The following is a 20,174-nucleotide window of genomic DNA, read 5'->3' as shown; positions in this document are numbered from 1 at the left end:
CCTCTGTAGTAAGTTGTCCATTAATTCCAAATTTAAAAAAAAAAAAATCTATTACCATACATAGCATCCCAAAACTTTTTTTTTTTCCCTTTTTTTAAAAAACACTACTACCACTTAACTATAAATATTTTGTGGAAGTTCCATAGATTTCTACTGGTCTTATTTTTTTTTCTTTTTTGAACGTTTTAAGGCAGCACGCGTCACCCTCTGTTCTCTAAGATCATCCAAAAGAGTTGCAGCTTGAACTCCTCCTGTACCCTTCTCGTCTATCTGTGCATCTTCATCCTCTTGATGTTCTCCTTCTCCAGATCCCTCTGCAGCTTCCAGAAGTGTTGATGGGGTTACTTCCAAGACATTATTATAAAAATCATGCGCTTGCTTCACATTACTCAAACAGTATCTTTTGCCATCATACATGAAGCTCAACCCAACTGGGATCTCCCATCTGAACCTTATATCTCTTTGCTTGAGCTCTTGCACAAGAAATATAAAATCCTTCCTTCTCTTTAAAATCTTTGGAGGAATTTCTTTTAGAACCAAAACTTGTTGACCAGCAATCACAACTTTGGTATCGTAGGCAGCTTGTATAACTTCATCTCTAATTTCCCTTTTTACAAAATAAACCACCACATCTCTAGGCAACTTTCTCTGTTTAGCAATCCACGAATTCACACGAAACACTTTGTCCATACCTTGTTTTAATTCAGATGCTGGATGGTTCAATACTCCCTCAAAAGCCTCAGAAACCAGCTGCTTTAAATCTTCCTTAATATTCTCTTTTAGGCCTCTAATTCTCACAGCAAACTGCATCTGGTAAAATTGGGCCAAGCTCTGTTCACTGTCGATTTTGTCTTTTAAATCTTCAATTTCCAATACTTTTGCTTCTAATAAAGCATTCTTTTGAATCAAGTCTTGCACTTGATCATCCAGCACCTCCACACATTTAGCAACTTTTTGCACTGAGGACAAAATGTCTACCTTCATTTCTCTAAGTTTCTGTTCCATCCTTTCTTCCATTCTCTGCTCCAATTTCTCCAATTTCTCCTCCATCTGTAGAAATTTAACACCCATTGACTCCAAAATTAACTGGGTATGTTTTTCAAGATCCTTCGATGTCAATACATCAGGAGAATGCAACGCCTGCAGCAATGATTGTTGTTGCACCGGAGAATTTCCAGCACTCCGAAAAGTTCTAGGGGGAGGTTTCACCGCCATCTTTTACTTACAATTGTGACGCACTTTCACTTTAAGTTTTAAGCAAAGTCCATCAAGCTTGAGAGTAAAATAAAATCTTCTTCATCTCTTCATCTTTCCCTCTTGTACTGCTCTGCCTGCTCTTTCCCTTTCATAGTCTCTCCTTCAAGCAGGGATGGTCGCAGATGCCTGGCTCTGCTCCATAAAGTCCGGAGCAGAGACGCTGGTCAGCTGGGAGCAGCCCAGGCTACGGGGGAGTTCAATCCTTCGGCCGCCCAAGCTCCAAGCTCAGGCGGCCCCGGAGAACTCAACCCCCACCTGGGGGCTCACCCCCTCCTCTTCTCCCGAGGAGGGGGCTTCAGATTCGCCCGAACAGCTGATCGGCGCTGTTTCGGGCGAAAAATCACACAGCTGAGCCGCGGGCAGCCCGGGAAGGCTGTCTCCGGCGCCGCGGAGCCACCGGAAGTCGGTTAACTTTGGTCATTTGAGATAGCACAAACCTGTACGTGCCTATTCTGAAGTAATCCTCAGTAATGTTATGGAAGATTATGAACATTTATCGCTAAATCACAATGACATGCTGCTAAATCCAATTAAAACCACATTATGGCTTAGTGTAAGTTCTCCCGCTATCAGTAATATGGGCACATGTGACTCTTGTAAAGACATACCACGTTTCCCTGAAAGACCTACCCTGAAAATAAGACCTAGTTTTGGGATGAGGCACATGCCTAAAAATCAAGCTAGGGTGGGGGTGGAGTTTACCGTTGCAGCCAGGCTTCCCATGGATTGACACCTGCCTTGCTGGCCCACTTCTTCTGCAGCCGCAGCTTCATTCTGCAGCTGAGAACGGAGCTGCAGAATGGACGAATTAATGGATCAGTTTTAAAACTGAAAAACAGCTATATTCGGTGCCTGGTGAAATGAAAATTTCAGTTCTGTTTTTAGCTTATTGAAGAGGAAATAATTCCAGTACTAAATTCTCATAATTTAAACCATCTGATACTGACGAATATTCAGACAACCAGTGGGGAGGATAGCAAATTGTAACCAAATTTTTTTAGATTTAAGTTATATTTATTAAGATGAATTGGGGCACATAACTGCCCTCAAAGTTCTGGAGCCTTAAATCTTTTAAGTCTTAAATCTTTGAAAATATCCACGTGATGGTGAATCCAATGTCACTTTAAGATTGATGTTATCATTGTTCTTTCACTCAACACAATCCATAGTTTGGTCTATGGAACATACGCAGACATACGACCTACTTGTGACTGTGTAGCATTTAAGCTTAGAGCCTATCTGCAAACAAGCTGTATAGAACAAACAAGATTTGTTGTACATCAATAAACTTGCTGGGAAACAGATGTTTCTATATGCACTCATAGATTTCAAGAAACAGGGAAGGAAACAGGAAATTAAGATGCGACAAGGTGGACTAGGATATCCTGGACCTGCTGAAGATTTTCACTGTTGGATTGGGGGTGGGGGAGCTCAATCAAAACTCCTGAAGGGATTGTGAATAGGATCTGGACAGGACTACTGAAGAACAATGGATGTTTCTCTGAATGTGATCTTCCCAAATAATCTCCCTTTTGATTCCAAGGGGAGGTTATTTGAAAGGAGATCACATTCAGGGAAACATTTATGACCCTATTCTGTCAATATGAGAAATTGCCAGCTAATACTCTTTTAACTCTAATGAGAGAAAGTAGGAGGGAGTAATTGTTACATACAGGGCATAAGCAGAAATTTCACTTTACAGGCAGGACAATAATTCACCTTTTATAAGCTGCTTAAGACTTGGTTGGTTGGTTATTGACTGCTCTTTTATCTGTAAATTTCCTCCCTCTTTTATCTGTAAATCAGTCAAGAGTTGCTCTTGAGCCAGGCAGCCTCAAAATTGAAACAAAATCCTAGACATCTTTTGCAGTGTACAGTGCAGATATGGCAGATCATACTGAGGCAGCCCAAGGGACCCAATATCAACCGATGTTACTCTTATACCATACGGTTTCATACTGGCTTGTCCACACCACACAGCTGTTTCAGTTTTAATGAGGGGATTTTGACTAATGAGCTGTCTCCCAGTTCCACTAGTACTGAGTAGCATGGTCAAGAAATACTGTTACATTGTAGGCAGTGCTAGAACCCAATTGTGGAATTAAGACACACTTTTCACCGAGTTCAGGAAGGAGCTATGCAGACAAAACATGGCAGTGCGAGTGATATGGAGTGAGGCAGCTCCTTATATCGCCAAAAGAGCAAGATGCTCCTAAGGTCTGCTGTCAGCAAGTTACACAGAGCCTTGCAATCTGGCTGACCTAGCTAGATTTGCCACAAGTAATTAAAAGGAGCAAATCCAGCTTTATTCAACACTTGGGAGTCAGAATACCTATTTCACTCATTAAAATGCAAATCAATTTATAATTTTTTTGAAATGTTTTTTTCTGGATTTTTTTTTATTTTCCCTGTTAAAATAAACCTACTATTAAAATTATAGATTAATCATTTGTCAATGGGCAAATTGTACAGAACCAGCAGGGGATCGTAATAACTTTTTCTCTCACTGTATTTCAGGGCTGGGGTTAATGTGTTTTATCTGTTATACATTTACCATACTTTATATAGATTTGGAATTATGACTTGTTACATCAACGTACAACTTGTACTGCTCCCAATATGGTAGTATGCAAAACTCATTGTTACAGAAACAACCACCCCAGTTTTGTCACATTCCTTTTTATCTGTTCTGGAAGTTTTACTTCTGGAAAATATACCAACTGCTCCCAGAATGACACATTCCAGATAAACATGTTATTTCTGAACCAGTTTGATAAGGAACAAGCAACTCTATATACAGGCTGCAATTAATGATGGGAATAGCGCTGGAAAAAATACACTTACCATGAAGATCCACTGGCATTTTCAACAGTGGACAGAAGATATATCTTCCTTTAGATATGCGATCTTGTTGAAAATATTCATGTTTCTTACATTAAGGAACTAGCTTTTACTTCAAGGGTCTCCTATTAATTATACAGAAGAGTACTGTACAGTCTTCCATATCTAAAATCAGCAAAATTACATTTGCTAGAGTAAGGAAGATGGTAGAGGACAGGAAGGCCTGGAGGAATGTTGTCCATAGGGTCACGATGGGTCGGACACGACTTCGCAGCTAACGAGTAAATAGAAGAACTCTGACCCGCATATCTCAGCTGCAGGAAAATATATGCTTTGTGTACTGGGCCTCAGCTATACCATATAAAGGTAAAGGTTCCCCCGCACATGCGTGCTAGTCGTTTCCGACTCTAGGGGCTGGTGCTCATCTCCGTTTCAAAGCCGAAGAGCCAGCGCTTGTCCGAGGACATCTGCATGGTCATGTGGCTGCCATGACTAGACGCCAAGGGCGCACAGAATGCTGTTACCTTCCCACCATAGTGGTCCCTATTTTTCTACTTGCATTTTTACGTGCTTTTGAACTGCTTGGTTGGCAGAAGCTGGGACGAGTAACAGGCGCTCACTGTTATGCGGCACTCAGGATTCGACCCGCCAAACTGCCATCTGATCGACAAGCTCAGTGTGCTAACCCACTGAGCTACCGCGTCCCTATTATACTATATACCAGTATTTAAATTGACATTCACATTGTAATATGCAGTTGCATCCGGTTTGTGGTTTTAATGACCAATTTTCTAGGCCATTAGGACTATTACTGTTAAGGCTATGGAGTACTCCATCTATATGCAATCTTAATACAATGCAGTGAACTTATAAAAAGAAATTACTGTATTGTAAAATACTACATTGTTTCTAACCCAAAAATGCTTTAACAGTTGATATTGCTTTATCAAAATTCAGCCAGACAGTAAAATACATAAAAATAACCAAGTAAAGGGGAGGCCAAATTGTTTTATTTAATTTTTTTTAAACTAGCCAATTATTTCTGGCAACAGCACTATTACCCATGTTAGATAATAAGTGCTAGATTTCAGGTGTTGTCAATTAAATCCCAATGTTTGTATGGAAGCTTGTATGATGTAATTGAATTTAACTCCATATATTGTTTTCAAACAAATTCACATCTTTCTGAAAGCTTATTTTTCAATAAAATGCGTGCCACAGACTGTAATTTTTTTCAGTAGTGCAACAGTAACGTTTTCACATTTCCATTTGAATGTTAATAGATTTTTTTCCTTTGAAAAATCTCAATACCTTGTGCAAATGTTGACAGATTTTTCCATGTGTCAAACACACTTTAAAAAGATGTCCATTATTATGTACAAAAGCCATGGGCAATGTAAAATACATCCTTTCATAACAAAACTAAAATGTACCTCAAAATATGAATATACACATTACATGATATACACTATTTACATATCCATAAAAAATTAGAGTACAAGTTTCTGTTTTTAAGACTAGTCAGTCCTTTGAACATTAAAATGCAACAAGGCTGGATTTAGATTGCTGGCATGTCCTTTGTCAATATCCAGAAGCTATGCTTGAACTTTTAAGAGTGTCTTTAAATGGACTTCCATCATCTTCCTGTTTTGGTCAGAAAATTCAACAGTGCTCCCAACCCAATGACTGGGAGGCTTTGGAAGGACACTGGGTGAAGGAGGATCACTAAATTTTGCCCCAGCATAATTTTCTTTTTGGTTAGCTTCTGTCAGAAAAATAGATTTCTTTGCTTTAAAATTTTCTGCATTTTTCAGAGGCTTTTTCTCCTGCCTTTTAATGAGTTCAGATGATAATGATTCTTGCCAAAATGTATTTTCACACTTTTTTGTAGATGGAAATTTATTTAGTGGTATGTTACATTTACTCCTCTGTCTGTTACTCTTTGATTGGTCAGATAGATGCATATTGTGAACAGGCTGATTGTAAGGCAGCTGATTCTTCTCAGATTTTCCCATCCTGTTTTTGAACAACTGCAAAGATAAAAGATAATCTCATAAATATTTCTGACAATATTTAATGTCTTAATATTTAATAAACTACAGTTAATCATTTATTCTATTACATGTTATCTTATAGTTCCATTTAAAAATAAAAGTTAGGCTCTCCTAGCTATAAACTGCCTGCTTGCACTTCACAATTCATTTCCTGGCTTGCCTTCAGTTTGTAAACTACAGATTTCAGGACCTGTCTCACTTTAGAGACAATAGTTTTGAGATAGCACTTGTCTAAAAATAAGTAGAATTCTAACAATCTTAACACTAATCCTATACAGGTGTATGTTTCAATCCCACTAATTTGAAGAGTTTGCTTTTAAGCCCAAAATTTGAGGTTACTTCCTAAATGGTTGAGGAATGCACTGCTACCTGAGGTATGAGAATCTTTATAACCAGACCAATGCTGTATCTTGCATATTCAACTAAGTACGTTACTTTAAATCTGTGGATTAAAAGAATAATGTAACTTTCCTATAACTAGCCACATACGTTCCTGCTGAAATGACAGATTAAAGACCTGAGGATTTGACTAGGGATCTGAGGATTTGACTAGAGTCCTTAGGGAGAGGGGCGGTATATAAATCCAAATAATAAATAAATAAATAAATTTCATAGCTGTAATACTGTTTCCTACTAAACTGTGCAATTCAGATTTTTACAATACACAGAACAAATATTAAAATAATGTTCCTGAGTGAGAAACAGTGCCAGTTAATACTATAGTATAAACCAGAGGTCTTCAAATTTCGCCCTTTTATGACTTGTGGACTTCAACTCCCAGAATTCCTCAGCCAGGCATGTTGGTTGGGGAATTCTGGGAGTTGAAGTCCACAAGTCATAAAAGGGCCAAGTTTGAAGACCTCTGGTATACACTAGATTATGCTACATTGCAAGATTGATAAAGATCTTGAAGAGGAAACACTCTGAAAATGAAGACAGCCCTCAACAGGAAAGAGTGGATTTTCCATAACGTGTCCCTAATGTCTGGAAGATCCTTGGGGGGCGGGGGGAATGGTTGACCTTAAAACATTTAAACACCAGTTGCCTGCCTGGATGAAGCACAAGCCACAAGGACCCTTCTATACTACGTCTTCACTGTTTATTCTTGTCAGAAGCATCACAATTAAAATAAGGCATATACTATGTCAGAGGTCCCCAACCCCAGGTCTGTGGACCACTACCTGGCCACAGCATGCCAGCAACCAGTGCGCACAAACAAGCAAAGCCCATCCACGGGATGCAGGCACACTGGTCCGTGGAAAAACCTTTCTTCATGAACTGGTGCCCAAAAGTTTAGGGACCTCTGTACTATGTGACATCTCTTTAGAATAGAGCTGGAAGGGACCTTGGAGGTCTTCTAGTCCAGCCCCCTACTCAAGCAGGAGAATCTATATAATCTCAGACAGGTGAATGTCTAGTTTCTTCTTAAAAATCCCCAGTAACGGAGCGCCCAAGATTTCTGGGAGTAAGCTGTTCCACTGGTGGATTGTCCTCAGTGTCAGGAAGTTTCTCCTTAGTTCCAGGTTGCTACTCTCTTTGATCAGTTTAGAACCATAGTTTCTCGTCCTTCCCTCTGGTACTTTGGTAAACAACCTGCCCCCCCCTCTGCCTTGTTGGCAGCCCCTCCAATACTGGAACACTACTATCATGTCTCCGCTATTCTTTTCTTTAGACTAGCCCAGGGGTCGGCAACCCAAAAAAGGAAAAGAGCCACTGGGAACCGGTTCCATCACACATAAAAAAAGTGGGAGCCGCGTGCGCATGTGCAAAAAATGTTTCTTGCGCATGCGTGGAGTTGCCTTTTTTTATGTGTGATAGAACCGGTTCCCGGTTGCGCGATGGCCCGTCTGCAAAGCTGCCGAAAGCGGCAGCTTTGCAGACGGGCCGCGGCAGCTTTCGCAACAAGCGGGGCCGCTGCCCGTTCACGCGGAGGTACGGAGACCTGCCGACATTTGGGGAGGTTTGGGGAGGTGCGCGCTAGCCACTAGCCAAACTCAAGACCCGTAGCTGTTCTTCGCATGTTTTAGTCTCTAGGCCTTTCATCATCCTAGTTGCTCCTCTGATTTTTTTTCCAAACTCTCAACATCTTTCTTGTGATATGGTGACCAAATCTGGCTGCAGTATTCCAGGTGTGGTCTTACTAGGGATTTTATTTTATTTTATTTCAGTATTTTATTAGAATTTTTTAACATAAGTCATTCAGTAATTTGTAAACAGTATGTTGTCTGGGTAACATTTATAAAACAGTCCTTAACAATTAGTTTCTATAATCTATATTCCATGTGTTAATTTCATTTGATTTCCCCTTTCCCCAAAGTATCTTCCTTTGCAAAACATTAGATTAAGACGATTCTCATTATTTTAATTAAAAGTATATAGTTTCAATAATCCTATTTTGTCATTTTAGTTGCCTTATCATAAATCCTGTCACCGTGTTTATTTCAGTTTATTTCTCCCCCCAAATTCTAAATATTCCTACAAGTGGCAATCTTGTCAACATGTAACTATTATTTACATTGGTGGATTTTATAAAGCGGTACTACTAATAATAATAATATAAAGTTGGAAGGGACCTTGGAGGTCATCTAGTCCAACCCCCTGCTCAGGCAGGAAACCCTATACCATTTCAGGCAAATGACTGTCCAGTCTCTTCTTAAAAACCTCCAGTGTTGGAGCATTCACCACCTCTGGAGGCAGGTTGTTCCACCGGTTAATTGTTCTAACTGTCAGGAAGTTTCTCCTTAGTTCTAAGTTGCTTCTCTCCTTGACTAGTTTCCATCCGTTGCTTCTTGTCCTGCCTTCAGGTGCTTTGGAGAATAGCTTGACTCCCTCTTCTTTGTGGCAGCCCCTGAGGTATTGGAACACTGCTATCATGTCACCCCTCACTCTTCTCTTCATTAAACTACACATACCCAATTCCAGCAACCGTTCCCTATATGTTTTAGCCTCCAGTCCCCTAATCATCTTTGATGCTCTTCTCTGTACTCTTTCTAGAGTCTCAACATCTTTTTTACATCGTGGTGACCAAAACTGGATGCAATATTCCAGGTGTGGCCTTACCAAGGCATTGTAAAGTGGTATTAGTACTTCACACGATCTTGATTCTATCCCTGTTAATGCAGCCTAGCACTGTGTTGGCTTTTTTGGCAGCTGCAGCACACTGCTGGCTCGCATACCTCACCTGATCTTGATTCATACCTCGCATACCACTGCATACCTCGCGTGATCTTGATTCTATGCCTCTTGTTTATACAAGCCAGGATTGCATTAGCTTAAGTCAGGGGTCTTCAAACTTGGCCCTTTTATGACTTGTGGACTTCAACTCCCAGAATTCCTCAGCCAGCAAAGCTGGCTGAGGAATTCTGGGAGTTGAAGTCCACAAGTCATAAAAGGGCCAAGTTTGAAGACCCCTGGCTTAAGTTATGGGGCTCCACTGGGACCATAAAAATTGAAGATTCAAGTATGTCCAAATTGAACAGATCAAACTGGCTGGGGAGTCCGCCCCGCCCATCCAGGCATTGGCTTTTCGGTAAACAAGCGGAGAGAGAGCACATCCGCTACCCGTCGCCGCGGGCACTGCGAAGCGAAACCGATCCATCAGCTTTTTTCCTCCGCCACGGAGGCCACGCCCTCGCGTCGCTCTGCCGCTTCGCCTGAGCCCACGGGGCTGAATCCGTCTGTTGCCGGGCGCAGGCTCGGAGCCGATTGGCGCGCGGTTTCCACCTATCAGCGCCCGTGGAATCTCTCCCCGCGGCGGCGGCGGCGGCCGCCTCTACGCGCAGGCGGTCTAACGGAAACGCAGCCCCGCCCGCCGGACTCCGCGCGGCTCCTCCCCTCCCTCGAGCAAGGGCCGCTTCTTGGCTCTTGACGCCTTACCTCTTTCCTGAAGGGCTTGTTTGTAACGACCGGAGTCGTTCTTGGCGAAGGCGCCGGAGCTTCTTCGGCAGAACGTCCCATTTTCAGTCCGGGGTCTGACGAAGCGGCGGGGGCTTCGCAGCGGTTGCGCGTCCCTTGCGCGGCGTTTTTGCGTCCCAAGCCGGCCCGGTGTTGCTGGAATTGCTGGTAGCGACTCTGTAAGAGGCCGGCGGGAGCGGAACGGATCTTCTTTCTCCGTCGCCTGACTCTTTTCGGCGACGGTCTTGCGTTCCCGTTTGGTCCTAGTCCCGGACGGCAGCCGGGTTGGGGGCTTTCGCTGCTGTAGTCTGCCCGCAGGAGTCGTTTCAAAAGAAGGGACGTAGGGAACGGGAGACGGTCGTCGGTACCGGCCGACACCCGAGTTAGAAAGGGCGAAGGCGCTGTGGTAGTCACCATACCGAAGGCTTAGAATATGCGCAGCGGCGCAGGGGGGGAGGGGTGAGGAAGGAGGAAAAAAAATCGGGGATGGAGACTGCTGAACCTCGGCCGGAGCCGAGGCTGCGCTGGTTTAAAGCGAGCAGCTCCTCTCTCAGGAGAACATGGCGGGGGAGTGAAGCGAGGAACCCCAACGCCCTACTGTTGTTACTCCAAGGAGGACGCGCCCTCTTCCTCTTGACCGCCAATCGGAACAAAGCCGCAGCGGGAGCTCCCGCCTCCCGTCCCCGACTGTTCAATCGGCAGAGAGCTCGCTCCTTTACGGCGATCTGCGCCACCAATCCGGGCAGCCCATAAAGCTTGCAGGGAGGGGGCCGGGTGGGCTCACCCTTTCTTAGAGTCCTTTAAAGTTTTCTGTGGGCGTAGCGGCAAATCCCGCTGGGCGGGGAGCCTCCTTTGTCTTAGCGCAGGGGTAGGCAACCTCGGCTCTTTTATGACTCATGGACTTCAACTCCCAGAATTCCTGAGCCAGCCAGCCAGCCAAGCTGGCTCAGGAATTCTGGGAGTTGAAGCCCATGAGTCATAAAAGAGCCAAGGTTGCTGGCTCAGGAATTCTGGGAGTTGAAGTCCATGAGTCATAAAAGAGCCAAGGTTGCTGGCTCAGGAATTCTGGGAGTTGAAGTCCATGAGTCATAAAAGAGCCAAGGTTGCTGGCTCAGGAATTCTGGGAGTTGAAGTCCATGAGTCATAAAAGAGCCGAGGTTGCTGGCTCAGGAATTCTGGGAGTTGAAGTCCATGAGTCATAAAAGAGCCGAGGTTGCTGGCTCAGGAATTCTGGGAGTTGAAGTCCATGAGTCATAAAAGAGCCAAGGTTGCTGGCTCAGGAATTCTGGGAGTTGAAGTCCATGAGTCCTAAAAGAGCCAAGGTTGCTGGCTCAGGAATTCTGGGAGTTGAAGTCCATGAGTCATAAAAGAGCCGAGGTTGCTGGCTCAGGAATTCTGGGAGTTGAAGTCCATGAGTCATAAAAGAGCCGAGGTTGCTGGCTCAGGAATTCTGGGAGTTGAAGTCCATGAGTCATAAAAGAGCCAAGGTTGCTGGCTCAGGAATTCTGGGAGTTGAAGTCCATGAGTCCTAAAAGAGCCAAGGTTGCTGGCTCAGGAATTCTGGGAGTTGAAGTCCATGAGTCCTAAAAGAGCCAAGGTTGCTGGCTCAGGAATTCTGGGAGTTGAAGTCCATGAGTCATAAAAGAGCCGAGGTTGCCTACCCCTGGTCTAGCGACAGGCCGACCCTCCGAATTCGGGAAAGTACTGAGTAAATAAGCGCAGGATTGCGTTGTCGGGCGGCGGCGGCGCCCAATCAGGATCACCGAACGGCACTTAGCCCGCCTCTCCTATTTGTCCGACCGCAAATCCGGAAAGAAGAGTCGGAAGTGGTCGCCTTCACAAGGAGAAGGGAGAAAGAGCGGGAGGTCCAAACGAACGCCCGTGGCCGGCTATGGCAGAGGAGGCAGCGGCTGCGGTAATGGTGGTGCCGCGAGGCCCGGAGGCTGCGGGCTTGCTAGAGGAATGCGATGGTCCCGGCCATCGGGAGGAGAGTCCTGCCCGCTTTGTGGCCACCGGCTTAGATCCGCAGGTCTGGCTGAGCTCTTGGATGGGTCCCGCCTGCCAAATCCCGGTTGTTGATCCCAAGGCTTTGCAGGACTTGGCGAGTCTGGCCGTCCGGGTGGCGACGCAAGTCGAGGACCTGTTGCGAAATGTGCAAGGCGCCCTGCAGGCTCTGACGACTCTCAGCGTGGGCTGCATCCAGACCTACCGCGATGGGGTGGAGAGCCTGGGAGACGCCGTAGACACCAGCATCCGCTCCATGTACACGCTAATGGCGCGCTGCGAGGAGCTAGATCTGGAGCTGCAGCCGGTACCGGCCCTGGCTAGATATATCCGGGACATGAAGAGTACTCTGGACAAACTGGAAGGCCTCTGCAAATAAATCTACTGGGCTGCTTTTCCTGGTGGCCTCTCGGACCTTGAGGCTTGTCTCCAGCCAGAATCCCTCTGTCTGTTAATAGATTTTCCTTCAGAACCCTCTGCTCCGTAAATCTCAGAATCCCTGCAAAGCTAACTATTAACCAGCTGTGAGAAACTGGATGAAATTGGTTTGTCCGTTTAATAAACCAGTTCTTCTACGGTCTGTGCTCCCCTCTCTTGCAACAATGCCAACCAAGAAGAACCCATATTTCCGTGCACATAAGGTGTTCTGTAAAAAACCTAAACATTTAGTCTTGATAATTTTATGTAGTCTGCTCCATGTATGTTTATTCAGAAATGAGTCTTAAATGTGTGTGGTGAGGCATACTTGAAAATAAAAGATCATGCAAGAGTTTAGTCTTGACTTGCCACAGAATAGAATTTAATTCCTGAATAAATGTGTAAGTTAAACTGCAAACGGAATAAAATATGCTTTTTATTTGGAAATGTTTATGTAGGCATACGTGACATTCTTAACTAAGTAGATGATTTATATAAATTTAACATAATGAACAATGTTAATATCTAAACTTTGTTTCACACAGAATTGTTTATATGAGCAATATTAACATTTATCTTAAACTAATGTTTATGTTTTATAGGTTTAGATTGGCTGAAGTTTGAAAATATTAAGGTGAAGCAATATTCACAAATCAGCCAAGCCACATTACTTAGACTAAAATTCCTGGAGGGCAATTATGTAATATTGAGAAGATGCAATATAATAACTGATCTGGGAATTTCCAGGGCTACAATCTGCCCTCATTTATGAACTGACTAAATGATGTTACAGAAATTCCAGGATATGGTATAAAATACATGAATTGGCAAATATGCTGAAACTAAGGGTGATTGCTAGTGTTTGAATATGTTGTCTACACAGCATGTTGGTGAACATTGATGGGCTTTTGAGATCCACTTAGTCTTTCAGTAGAATCCACAAAGACCACTAGGTAGGAGAATTAAGGAGGAAGTGCTTCTAAATATATATTTTTTAGTTTGAGAATTTATTTTCATTACTAGAGATGGACCTGGAATTGGAGCATATAGTGATAATTCCAGGTTTTCTTGATTTAAGTAGTCACTTTAAAATGGGGAAATACCTTAAAAAGCAATAAAGATTTATTAAGAACCTGCAAGTCATTGTTCGTTATGATAAAATGTATTACAGAGTCTTTTCTAATTTTGGTACAGAATTGATACACAGTGCCTTGATTTCTATAGGAAGATGAAATGTAAATGTCAAATATCTTTTGATTCTGCCTATAATTACTTTAACAATGTTGTGAGTGTTTGAAGTGGCTTCATCTCTCTAGTAATCTCTTCTGATCAAGCATTTGCTCTCAGGTAACTGTAATGTATGAAACATTAATTATTGACTTGTAAAACTATTAACTAAATCTGTGTTGATGATGTTTACCATTTAAAACATTAACAAAATTGTAAAGTAAACTATGAAAAGCGTTCTTGGATTTTATTGTTCATATCAAAAGTCTGTTCCATAGTATTCCCATTTTAAAAGAGTAATATTAATATAAAGCCTTTCCTATCTGAATATAAGATGTATAACTGCACTGTAGTCATTAGATTTAGTCAAAGTTCAGCACTTCTATTTGAGAATGTCATTCATTTTCTACTTGAAGTCTGTGATGCTAAAGAAGTGCTTTTATACAGCAATCTTCTATGTTAATATATGTCCCATTGATTATTTTTTAAAAAAATACCATAGGGTGAGTGTGAAAAGGATCTAATTTTATAATAAAATACCACTTTGTTCTCTAAAAATGTTAGAAGTTTGTGCCATTGTAAGGATCAAATCTTCATTGTACAAGCTTTTTGTACTGTCAGTTACATGGTGAATTATAATAAATGTTAGTTTGCAAACCTTTGTAGTTTAAATACTACAAAGCAAGAGCATGGTACTGTAAATTTACTGCAGGAATTCAACATGGAAACAGTTGCTTTACTATTCAATTAGGGCTTTATAGTTAAAACCCTACAGTTGAAATTTGAAAATTTTATTATTAGGATTTAGAATAAATTGTTTTCATAATCATGCTTTTTAAATCTTGGTAAGCTTTTCAGATATCTTTTACTATTTCTAACTTGGTCATTATCGTAATCCTATAGTTAGAAAGTACTTTGATTCTTTGTAGTTGGTTGTGTTTGCTAAAGATACTAACTTCTTAAACCAAATTTCTGGAGTCACATAACATAGTAAACTAAACTAATTATATCATCTTAGTTTGCCCAACACACAAATACAATATGCTTGGCTAGTTTATGGTTCAATGTATTACGTGAGTACTGTTTTTGAGTCATAGTATGACAACGCAGAGCATTTGAACGTGTGTCACAACACGCAGAAACATTTTTTTAACAATAATTAAAGCAGTTATGCTGTTGCAAAGCTGACGTGGATGAAAATGGCTCCCAACTATCCCCGCAGGGCTGTATGCATGTTACTGCTTTGCTTTCAGGACAGCCAGGTACAGCTTACAAAGCAGCTATCTATGCCTTGCAAAAACACTGCTGCTCTAATGATTCAAAAAGAGGTGCTTTGCTGATAATCTTGCATGTGAAATACACAGCACTAGTTTATAGCTTTGCCATCCTTTTTGTGATACATAAAGATAGGCCTTTAGCTTGTCTAGCTCTGTGAATGAATGCTCACTAAAGTCCAAACCTCAGCATGATCAAGGGCCAGCCATGTGTGCTGGAGTGCTGAGAGAATATTCATAAAATCTGGAAAAGCTAAAGTTGGTGAAGGATGGATCAAAAGAGATTTATTTTCATTTGAGTAATTTATGAACTTTTTAAAAAACTCATGCAATCGCTGTTGAGGTTTTTTGTTTCATAATATTTTATTAATAAAAAATAAAAGGGAAAAATCCCCAAAGTGTCTGTATTTGTTTCTTTTTGCTTTTTTGCTTGCAATTTTATTCAATAAAAAAGATGTTAAAAATAAAAAAAATCAGTAAATATTTTAGGTTACATCCTTTTCAGCAAGAATTAGTATTTTAAAAATGTCCTCATTGCATTATATTGCAGATGCAGTGAAATTAATGCTTTATTTTAATATATTTGTTCTATTTAGGTAAGCAATTGCAATGCATAAACTTAGATATTTAATATTTTCAGATATTTATTTTCTTTTGAAATTTATCTCGTAGGAGTTGGAGAAGGAAAGTGGGCTTATAGTCAAAAGACTTGCTGTTCAACTTAAGAAAAACAAACATGGCTCCAACAGTTCAGTGCTTTTCAGAATTGATTAATATAGATCAGCTAGGGATGACTGTAATGATTAATGGCTTGATTTTTTTTAATTTTTTAAATCCCATTTATATCCCGCCCTTCTCCGAAGAAAGACTCATGGCGGCTTACAATCTAAAGCACAAATCAATGTGCTTAGCAATAGCCTTCATTCTATGTATATGCCTGCTTATTAGGGCTTTCGCCCCCCCCCAAGCGGCATTATTACAAAGTCAGCTTATTGCCCCCAACAATCTGGGTCCTCATTTATCAATGTATGTATAATCTGTAAATATCTGTCTTGTATATTTTTTTAACTATTTCTCCTTTGTAATTTTATAATCTTCTGTAGTTCTTGTTTTTGGATTTAGTTAATTAAAAAGTCCCAAACCATAAATAAAAGGTATGAATATATTTAATAAATTAGGAAAAATTGAATTTTGGTATAATTTATTTGTAGACGGAAACATTCTTTTTCTAACAAAATTGTCAGAATGACACAGAACAAACAAGGATTTCACCAGCACATCCATCTCATTTTAAATTCCTTGCCCAAAGCACTTAAGCTTTAGTTCTAAAATAAACATGTTATTTTGTGTTTATGGCAAAATCCTTGTTTACTTCTGTTTCATGGTAGAAAGAATGCAGCTCATGCAGTTATTTCTGCCTTAGGGTAAAAACAATGCTGTTTTTTTATGTTCTTGTAGTGGTGCTGGGAGGGGGGAGGGGGAGACAGATCATCCAATGAAGGTGTTTGATTTTGCTTTGCCAGAAAAATACCTTGCAAAGGAAGAAATCAGGAATAAGCTCACAGTTAAATTGAACAATCATGTTTTTAGATGGCCACAACTTTATTTTACTGGGAGCATATAATGCTGACATTAGAAGAACCAATACAATAATTTTTCATTTTTTTCATCTTGGCTTGTTTTAAATGCAATTCTTGTTTGATTCATTGCCAAATACAGTTCTTTCAACTATAATCATTTGTATCGCTAACCTTTCTCCTTTTCCGTTGGAAATGCTGTGACCTATATTCAAGACACCACTGTTCCCAGGCTCAACAGCTCTGTAATTATTCTTTTCCAGGCCACAAAAGCAATTTATAAAAAAAGCTGACATAGCTATTTCAGTGGTTTTGAATATTTATCTTGCCAGGGGCAAGTTTCTGGTGGACAAAATGGCAACAGACTTTCTCTGAATTTTATGCAGTACTGAATATTGGAACTGAACCAGAAATGCTTGGTAGAATGGCCCATTTCAGCCATCAAGTTCACTGGGGGTTTTTTAGAGCTAGTTGCTGTTGTCCAGACTACTGTGTATTATGTAACAATTGTGAGATTGAAAATGTGAAATGTTATCCTGAGATTCACAAAACAAATTATTATTCAGGTGTTTCCTCTAGAATCTAAGATCTGCCCGTGGAAAAAAGCTAAAGCCCACTCAGGATCTTTCTTTACAATAATACTGATAACTAAACCATCCTTGCTTGTAAAGAGATTGGAAGGTCATGAGACCTTACATATTTCTGTGACTTTGTCCTTATTTAAAAAAAATATTACTCTTTTTTTCATTTATGCAGTGTCTATTTCTAGATCATTGTCATTAGAATTGTGTGTACGTGTGCCATGCACTAAATAAATAAATGCACGTATATGTCTCTCTGTGTAGCCTACTGCTGATTTTTGTGGCACCAAGCTTTAATCTGAAGCTGGGACTGAGGCAATAGAAACTCAAATCTTTGGTATGGCTATAATGCTGCCAGTAAAAAGAAATGCCTCAAAAATCTAGAATTGTGTTTATATCAGGGCATGAGATGGTCGGCTTTCTTGGCATTTTGAGGCTCTTTAACTATGTGACGAGTAAAAACATGTAGCAAACCTCAATTATATACCAAAAGCAGTTGGAAAAAATACTGATCAAGGGTTTGTCTGCTATAAATTAAAGGCTGTTATAAGAGAGAACATTAAACAGCTGCTGCCTAGACTTGCTCTTGAAAATTGTAAGGAGGAACGTGGATGACTCAGTCTCATGTGACATGCAGAGAGAGGTGATGTAATGAGTGTGAAATACACATGACTTCCCAGGAGAGCAAACACACACACACACCGCCCGTGTGGCTAATGTTCCTTTTATTCTTCATCGAGGGCAAATAAAAAAGACAATAATGGCAACCCCATGCTTACATCTTTCTCTCTTGTTAGTGAATTCAAATTCTAACTTCCTATATTCACATAACAAAAGGGAGGCAATGCAGTTTTATGGTGAAAATGAATGTTTCAAAATGGAGTGGGAAGATGTGACACACACACACACACAACCATTTCAGTGTTGCTTTATCCCAGACTCGTCAACAGTAGCTATCTTTGCTTTGAAAGCAACAACTAAAGCCTTTCCATTTTTAATATTGATGAATTACATGAATACTGTATTTTGTGGGAGGAAACTAAATGTTATTTGGATTTAAGGATAGGTTTTCTGGACAAACGTACACGAAATATTGATGGGTTCTGGCGTAGATTAGATCTGCATAAAGCAGTCAGTGGTGATAAAAAATAGTACACATTTTCTATTGGAGATCACAAAGTGGCACCACTGAATACATTCTGTTCAGTGTGTAACAGAGAATTGAGAATTAAGAATTGGACTGTACATATTTCTTTTGGTTCATTTTCTAGTAAGAAAATTTCACAGTAAAATATTCAGAATCTGTTCACTAAGGGCAAAGGGGGATAAAATGGACACACAAGTAACATTTCTCATACCCTCTTGAAATTTCTGAAAGTCTGCTTTTTATTGTCTTTGTGAATCAGTTCTTGGATGACTGAGTATGTGAAAACCACTTTTTAGGTAGGGTAGACTATAAATTTTCATATACTATATATAATTTAGCTTAAGATTTATATCCTGATCTCTCGCCCAATACTCAAGATAGCTTATGAAGAATTGTTACCTCAAGTTGGGCTGAGAAATAAAGTCATCCAATGTGTTTCCATGGCTGTGGTCCTAGTGCAATACCTCGATTAATGCATATGTATATGTACAAACACACTCTTATCCTTCCTTCCTTCCTTCCTTCCTTCCTTCCTTCCTTCCTTCCTTCCTTCCTATTATATTTTTTGATGATCTTCTGACAAATACTTTTACAAGTTTTGTGTTGTTTCAAAAACTTACAAAAACTTTCTTTTAACCAAAAGTAAATACCTTAGGCAGCATTACCTCTCAGCCTGGAGAATATTGTCTTTGTCTTGTATTTACATTTCAATCTCACTTTCTGACCCAGAATTCATCTTTTTTGATGAAAATAGCTATATAACTATTCTGTTATTCTCAATATAGTCATATTCAATGCTATGGTATGTTATATATGTAAATAAATGATTAGAATGCTTTGTCAAGAATACAGCAAGATTACAAAAATCTGTAAGAAAATCCACTATTAGAAGAGGTTACTGTGATACATGACATGTACAGGGGTTTTTTGAACTTGGAAGTTTTTGCTGAACAAAGGGCAGCGGGAAGTATTTGAAACGATTGTACGTTAACAGCCTGGGGTTTCCTGTTTGTGTTAACATAACTGTATTGCATGTGGATGATTACTGACATTTACGTAGTACTGGGAGTTGGCTACATTACAACATTCATGTGTCAGCAAAAGAGGGAAGCTTTTTCTCTTGGCTTTACAGAGAATATGTGATAAGGCTTCAGAACACTCTTTGCCTTGAAACTAGCTTTATTCACAACATATCCAGCCACAATTTTCTTTTTTAAGGAATAGGCAGGAGGACCCTGGATCAAAATGACCTAGTTTCTGTCTCCAGTCAAAACACTATGGAACTTCTACATAGGGACTCATTTGCTTTGGTGAATTTTAGAAACATACAGCTTTAAGTCAGAATACTTTCAAATTGAATTGTAAGGGTTTCTTTTAATTTTAGGATCAGACATTTGCTCTCTGTAATGGTCTTGACACAAATTAGATTAAAAATCACCAGGAAGACAAATTTTGTTCAGCCATAGAAGCTGAAGCGTTTGAAATATTTTCCTTCAATAGGGGGAAATTCAAATGTTATTGTCCCTGAGTTGTTTTTTCCTCCACATTGGCACTATTCTACTGTTTTGTTGTTACACTGAGTAACTGGGAAAGTGGGGCAATCATAATTTGACTCCCCATTATGTGAATAGTCTTTTTATGACTGATCAGATTAATGGAATGAATATTGCTGGATTGTATTGAGATAACTTTTTTGCCACAGTTTATGTCCGCTTATATTTATTCCATTCTTTTACCTGAAATCGATAATCTTGCCATACCTGCGACTTACGTTTCCAAAGTCTATTCTTTTGAAAATAGTTTTAAACTATTTTTTTGGTGTGTATGTTAAACAGCACATCTCCACTTGGACTACCACCATACTCTGCCAACAACTTCTTTTCTTCTGTTATCTAGCCGTA

At 40.4% G+C, this 20,174-nt stretch overlaps 2 protein-coding genes across 2 annotated transcripts; one reads left to right on the top strand and one right to left on the bottom strand.

Annotated features, from left to right (window-relative positions):
• Window positions 1-5,190: 5,190 nt before the first annotated feature.
• Window positions 5,191-10,714, bottom strand: PNRC1 (proline rich nuclear receptor coactivator 1). The gene is made up of 2 exons (XM_083355317.1): window positions 10,029-10,714; window positions 5,191-6,128 (listed from the first exon to the last, which is right to left on the bottom strand). The coding sequence occupies exons 1-2, from the start codon at window positions 10,461-10,463 to the stop codon at window positions 5,694-5,696; spliced, it is 870 nt and encodes a 289-aa protein (XP_083211443.1). The 5' UTR covers window positions 10,464-10,714; the 3' UTR covers window positions 5,191-5,693.
• Window positions 10,715-11,669: 955 nt separating this feature from the next.
• LOC310638008 (BLOC-1-related complex subunit 6-like) lies at window positions 11,670-15,487 on the top strand. The gene has a single exon (XM_083358686.1). The coding sequence runs from the start codon at window positions 11,938-11,940 to the stop codon at window positions 12,427-12,429; it is 492 nt and encodes a 163-aa protein (XP_083214812.1). The 5' UTR covers window positions 11,670-11,937; the 3' UTR covers window positions 12,430-15,487.
• Window positions 15,488-20,174: the final 4,687 nt, after the last annotated feature.

The sequence above is a fragment of the Vipera ursinii genome (genome assembly GCF_947247035.1).
Source record: "Vipera ursinii genome assembly, chromosome: 1".
NCBI classification, from domain to species: domain Eukaryota; kingdom Metazoa; phylum Chordata; class Lepidosauria; order Squamata; family Viperidae; genus Vipera; species Vipera ursinii.
Note: the sequence above shows the minus strand (reverse complement) of the source record. Positions and strands in the feature narration are given on the sequence as shown.